The sequence below is a fragment of the Erythrolamprus reginae genome, chromosome 4 (assembly GCF_031021105.1).
Source record: "Erythrolamprus reginae isolate rEryReg1 chromosome 4, rEryReg1.hap1, whole genome shotgun sequence".
In the NCBI taxonomy this organism is placed as follows: Eukaryota; Metazoa; Chordata; class Lepidosauria; order Squamata; family Dipsadidae; genus Erythrolamprus; species Erythrolamprus reginae.
Genome location: NC_091953.1, coordinates 44,643,921 through 44,649,920, shown reverse-complemented (window position 1 = coordinate 44,649,920; position 6,000 = coordinate 44,643,921). Strand labels below are relative to the sequence as shown.

The following is a 6,000-nucleotide window of genomic DNA, read 5'->3' as shown; positions in this document are numbered from 1 at the left end:
TCAGATCTAGGATGTGTTATTTCAGTGTTCCCTTTATTGTTTTGAGCAGTACACACACACACACACACACACACACACACACACATACATACACTTATCTTTTACTTAATAGTAAGGACATTTACCAGTAGTTTCAGATACAGGTAGTCCTTAAGTTATGAACTTTAGTGTTATGGCAGCACTGAAAGAACGGAGATATCACTGTTACCCCGAATTACAGCCGTTGCAGCACTCCTGCAGTTATATGATCAAAATTTGGCTGCTTGCCAGCACTTATGACTGCAGAGGTGCTTCAATTCCCACTTCCCCCTGCCTACTGTCCCCATCTATGCCTTTTTGGCTCTTTGCCATCCATGCCACATGCCTGCTGGCTAACCTTTACTACAGTAGTACCTCTAGATACGAGTTTAATCCGTTCCAGAAGGGAGCTTGTATGTCGAACAACTCGTATCTGGAACAAATGGCTTTAGACTTTTTCCCCCCCTCCAAGATAACCAAAAGCAAGGAGTCTGCGGAGAGGGGCGGCATACAAATCTAAATAATAAATAATAAATAAATTCTTCTGCCACCTAGTGGACGCTCGGCTCGTATCCCGAATTTGAGCTCGGGTCTCGAAAAGAAATTTCTCTCCCCTCATGGCTCGTATCTTGGAATACTCGCATGTGGAGCAGCTCGTATCTAGAGGTACTACTATATCTTGCTTCCACCACTGACCACACATGCCCAGCCTGGCCCTTCACAAGGCAGCTGCTGGCTGCACGAGGGCGCAGTGGCTTTGCATTGTACTGCTGGGATGTCCGAGGCTTCCAGAGGAAGCTCAACTTTATACTGGCGGCAGATGAGGGTCTTTTTGTTGCCTCAGAGTTGCAGTACACCAAAAATCCCTTGAATGCAGAATGGGAAGCAGCCCCGGAGCTATTAAGTTGTGGGGGTGGGTGGGTGGGTTTGCTGCCCTGAAAGACAGAGTGCAGGGCAGCTAAAAGGGCAATGGTAGGCGATGTCCCTTACTTTACTGAGATACAGGGCCGGGACAGATCAAACCTAGAATGACTTAGATTGGGTTAGAATTCAGTTAACGATAGCAATAGGAGTGCAATTATTGCTAACAATAGTAATGAGAGTGCCATTATGGATTACTGTCAATAAGTGATCTGGTCACTTAATGTCATGCTTTATGGTTACATTGCTTAAGGAATGGAACTTCTGATGCTATTTGTGATTTTAAAAAAATCAAGGACTACCTGTATTAATGATTTGGTCATTCCTACACCAGGCCCCTTGCATGGCATTCTGAATCTTGCTGGTGCTTATTATGATCAAGGAAAAATTTGCCTAGCATAAATTATGGGGAATTTTGAAATTAATATACATTTAGTGTTGGATTGGAGGGGGGGGGGGATCATTTCAGATGAATTCAACATTCAAAACCAAGAGAGAGACGGCAGGGGCTGACAGTATTTTGAGAGTAGCCATTATGTTCAAACAACAATTCAAATACCTATAAAATGTTATCAGTGCAGGCCATACAGTTGTCTTTTCCTTTGTTTAGTGAAGGGATTGCTGCTTCTGCCATTGGCTTTTCCTCACAGTTGGCTTTTGGCACATCAATATTGTTCAAATAGACTTTTCCAAAGACATAGCTCCTTGTTTGCTAAGTTAAAGCTGGTCATATGGAGACTGCTTATCTAGCTAGCCAATATTTCATGTACAGTTGCATGCTTCATAGCTTCGATCATAACAAGAACTGTGGCAAGATGCTGTCTTTGTGGGATTAGCAGCTGTCCAGGCAGAGTATATGTTTTTTAGGAGATTGCTTGTTTGCGTAAACTAGTCCGTAATTCATATATGTTAACAAAATATAATACAATAAGGTTGCCAACAAAACAAAAAACAGCCCTATTAGAACAATCTAGAAATGAAACTAAACTTGGTAGGCAAATTGAAAAGCCAAACAAAAAGGGAAGATTTTTTCTATACATGAGGCTGTATTTTTAAATATAAAATATAATTTATATGGCTTTTCCCTTAATAGATAATGAGCAAACCCACCGCAATCATTACAATGATTATTTTTCATAAACAGTATTAAAATGCATAAAATAACATGTTACTTCCAAGCTAGCAAACCTGATGTACTTATATGGTAATCATAGTGCATGTATAACAGTATCTGAAAGTTGTCAAAATCCAGACTATTAGCATCTATTAAATACACGGGCAATAACAGAAATATTGATTCTATTTCATGTCTTTAAAAATAGTTTTTGTTTGCATTTTAGGGGCTTAAGTTTAAGAAAAAAATACCCTGGTCTAATTTACAAATAGGTTATATAGTTCTGAAATCATATGTGAACAAACAAAGAAAGAAACAAAAATCATTTGCATGGGGAGCCAAGTAGAAGTGTTTAGTAAAATTAGACAAAAGACTAGTCAAGATCATTTTCCTGTGTTTCTTTTCTTTGACACAAGATACCCTTCTAAGCATTTCTATTTTTGAATGTAACCAGGAACCAATTTAGTATAGTGGTTAGGGTCACCAGGAGATAAGTGAGTTCCAGTTCTCCCTTGGGCACAAGGGAGGCGAGGTGACTTTGAGCCAATCACCGTCTGTCAACCCTAGTAAAAAAGGAGCTGGCAAAACCCTTCTGAAACTGCCAAGAAAACGTCAAGAGCATAATTGCCAGAAGTAAGACTGACTCAAAGGCACATGCCTACAAACCCACTCTGAACTACAGTAGTTCCTTTATATGGCTAGGGCTAGGCCATCTTAAATCTTCCTTGAATAGGCTAGTCATATCCATTCTTGAATTATAAATGAGAAATTTTCTGTAAATGTTTTTACACTATTACTTATATGCACTTTGTGCATGGCTTTCAGAGCACGCAGATGTACTCATTTTTTAAATTGGAGCATGCAAAGATGAAATGATGTAATCAAATTAGCTCTACATAATTTTTGTAAGAGATAAAAGCATTTTATTTCAGGAATAGGACACGGTGACTAAAGTTTATAGCTCAAACATCTGGCTTATGAAAGGTAACTGTTGAAGTGGCTATTATGAGTACCAATTCTTATATGGTCTCATTTACTACTCAAACATATAGCATCCTTAATGATGCTATTTCTTTTTTTGATTCTGAAGCAGATCTTTTCCCCATTGGCCACAATGTCGGGATAATGTTTCCTGGAAGTAATGTAGTAATTAATTAGAATGTTTTTCCATTTGTACTCATTGGGAAACTTGAAAACATTTCTATCATCGAAAAGTATGATAATTAAACTGATATTTTTCATGATCGTTTCAAGAAAAATGCCATTTTTCTGGCTTAAAAATGGCTAACTTAGAGAAATTAAATATGTCACAATGAATGGTTTAAATAATTGTTTTCTTATGTGTAAATATTAATTTCTTATGTTTTTTCATGTTAGATATATATTTATAAAGTTATATAACTGCATTGTGTAAAATCACTGGTATCTATTATGGATTTTCTTTGCTTAAAACATGGGACTTTGCTCAGTGTTATGGAAGCATATAGAAACTTAAAACATGAATAATAAGGAACTAGCCAATAGTTAAATTTTTTTGTGCTCAAAAGTTTCAAAGATAGGGAAATCTGATGTTCAAACAAATTCATTTAAACACTTGGCATCATTAAAATTGTGATGATGATCTTTGCCAATAATTCACTTTATCTATTTATATACAAATTCTGTAAACATCGGTTTACATAAACATTCACTATAAATTTAATTGTTCATTTTGGCCAATAATTTTTACGCTTCCATTCCAGTTTTCATAAATTAAATATAATAATTATAAAATAAATGTAGTAATAAAACCCTACACTTGGGATTTGGTAAGCAATAAAATAAATACATGTGTCAAGTTCTTTTCTTGATTGCACATTTTATATCGGAAGCTAAAAGGTCACAAAACATGAAAATAAATGTCTATCATCATTATTGTTGTTAGTATTATTATTTAGTATTTTACCATCAAATTCTAATTACAACAAGAAGATAGCAATTCCAAGCCAAGAAAGCCTTTGCTTTCAAAAAAGTTGATGAAAGTTTTCTGAATACTTTACTGTTATATAAAGTTATACATCCATGCCAAGCTATTCAACATCATATAGCAGCAGTCTTTTATTAGGGGCCAGGATGTTACCATCAGTTCATTGAGGATGAAACTATGTAATTAAGTAAAATTTCCAAGCTGGAAGAATTAACATAAACATTTGTGTTTATAGTATGAAGAAGAAGTTTCAGTTTTTGAAGCTGGGAAGAAAGAAGGAGTGAGAGTATTTTCCATTGTAGAAATGCTGAGGCACAAAACACAATTGCTTCTAGAATTTTCATACATGAAATCCTTTGTCCTGTATGTGCATCATGTGTAACCGTAAAGTCTGTAAACTGCTCACTATTCTTCTCTGATGTCCAATAAGAACAACTCCAATTCTTCTAATGTCACTGCAAGATAAAGGTAATGTTGGAAAATATTGGTTGAAGGACAATAAATACAAAAACAAATTGTTCCAAGCTGTTAACTTGAAATATTCAATATATTAAATCTGAAATATTGAATATAATTAAAATATAATTCTCAAAATTATACCTATAATTCTCAAAAGACACCTTACAAAATAATACTATAGAGGGATATAGCATTGCTTCCAGCTGTACGGATTCAACTCCAGTGATCTTAGAAGCCGATGTCTTAGAAGAACTTGAACGATTAAAGATAAATAAGGCAATGGGTCCAGATGGCATCCACCCCAGAGTTCTTAAAGAACTCAGATCTGTCATTGCTACCCCCCTGACTGATTTGTTTAACCAATCCCTGTTAACAGGAGATGTTCCTGAGAATGGCCAGTGTTGTGCCTATCCACAAGAAGGGCAGTAGAGAAGAAGCTGGTAACTACAGGCCAGTTAGCTTGACATCAGTTATAGTTAAAATGATGGAGACTCTACTCAAAAAGAGGATAAATCAGCACCTAAAAAACAATAACTTATTGGACCCAAATCAGCATGGCTTTACTGAAGGCAAATCATGTCAGACTAATCTCATTGATTTCTTTGACTATGTCACAAAGGTGTTGGATCAAGGTGGTGCCGTGGATATTGCCTATCTGGACTTCAGCAAAGCCTTTGATACGGTTCCACATAAAGAGCTGATAGATAAATTAGTGAAGATTGGACTTAATCCCTGGATAGTTCAGTGGATTTCAAGCTGGCTGAAGCATAGACATCAGAGAGTTATTGTTAATGGCGAGTATTCTGAGCAGAGACAGGTTACAAGCGGTGTGCCACAAGGGCCTGTTCTGGGTCCTATTCTTTTTAATATGTTTGTGAGTGACATAGGGGAAGGTTTGGTAGGGAAGGTTTGCCTATTTGCCGATGACTTTAGTGTGCAATAGGGTTGATATTCCTGGAGGAGTCTGTAATATGGTAATATTCCTGGAGGGGTCTGTAATATGGTAAATGATTTAGCTTTACTAGATAAATGGTCAAAGCAATGGAAACTGCAGTTTAATGTTTCCAAAGGTAAAATAATGCACTTGGGGAAAAGGAATCCTCAATCTGAGTATTGCATTGGCAGTTCTGTGTTAGCAAAAACTTCAGAAGAGAAGGATTTAGGGGTAGTGATTTCTGACAGTCTCAAAATGGGTGAGCAGTGTGGTTGGGCAGTAGGAAAAGCAAGTAGGATGCTTGGCTGCACAGCTAGAGGTATAACAAGCAGGAAGAGGGAGATTGTGATCCCCTTATATAGAGCGCTGGTGAGACCACATTTGGAATACTGTGTTCAGTTCTGGAGACCTCACCTACAAAAAGATATTGACAGAATTGAACGGGTCCAAAGACGGGCTACAAGAATGGTGGAAGGTCTTAAGCATAAAACGTATCAGGAAAGACTTAATGAACTCAATCTGTATAGTCTGGAGGACAGAAGGAAAAGGGGGGACATGATCGAAACATTTAAATATGTTAAAGGGTTA

General features: G+C 36.9%; 1 protein-coding gene across 1 annotated transcript in view; it reads right to left on the bottom strand.

Annotated features, from left to right (window-relative positions):
• Positions 1-4,121: 4,121 nt before the first annotated feature.
• EPHA6 (EPH receptor A6) overlaps positions 4,122-6,000 on the bottom strand; it is a 475,355-nt gene continuing 473,476 nt past the window's right edge. Inside the window, exon 18 of the mRNA XM_070750196.1 lies at positions 4,122-4,474. Coding sequence (XP_070606297.1) covers positions 4,360-4,474 — 115 coding nt within the window. The 3' untranslated portion in view covers positions 4,122-4,359. The remainder of the gene's footprint in view (positions 4,475-6,000) is intronic.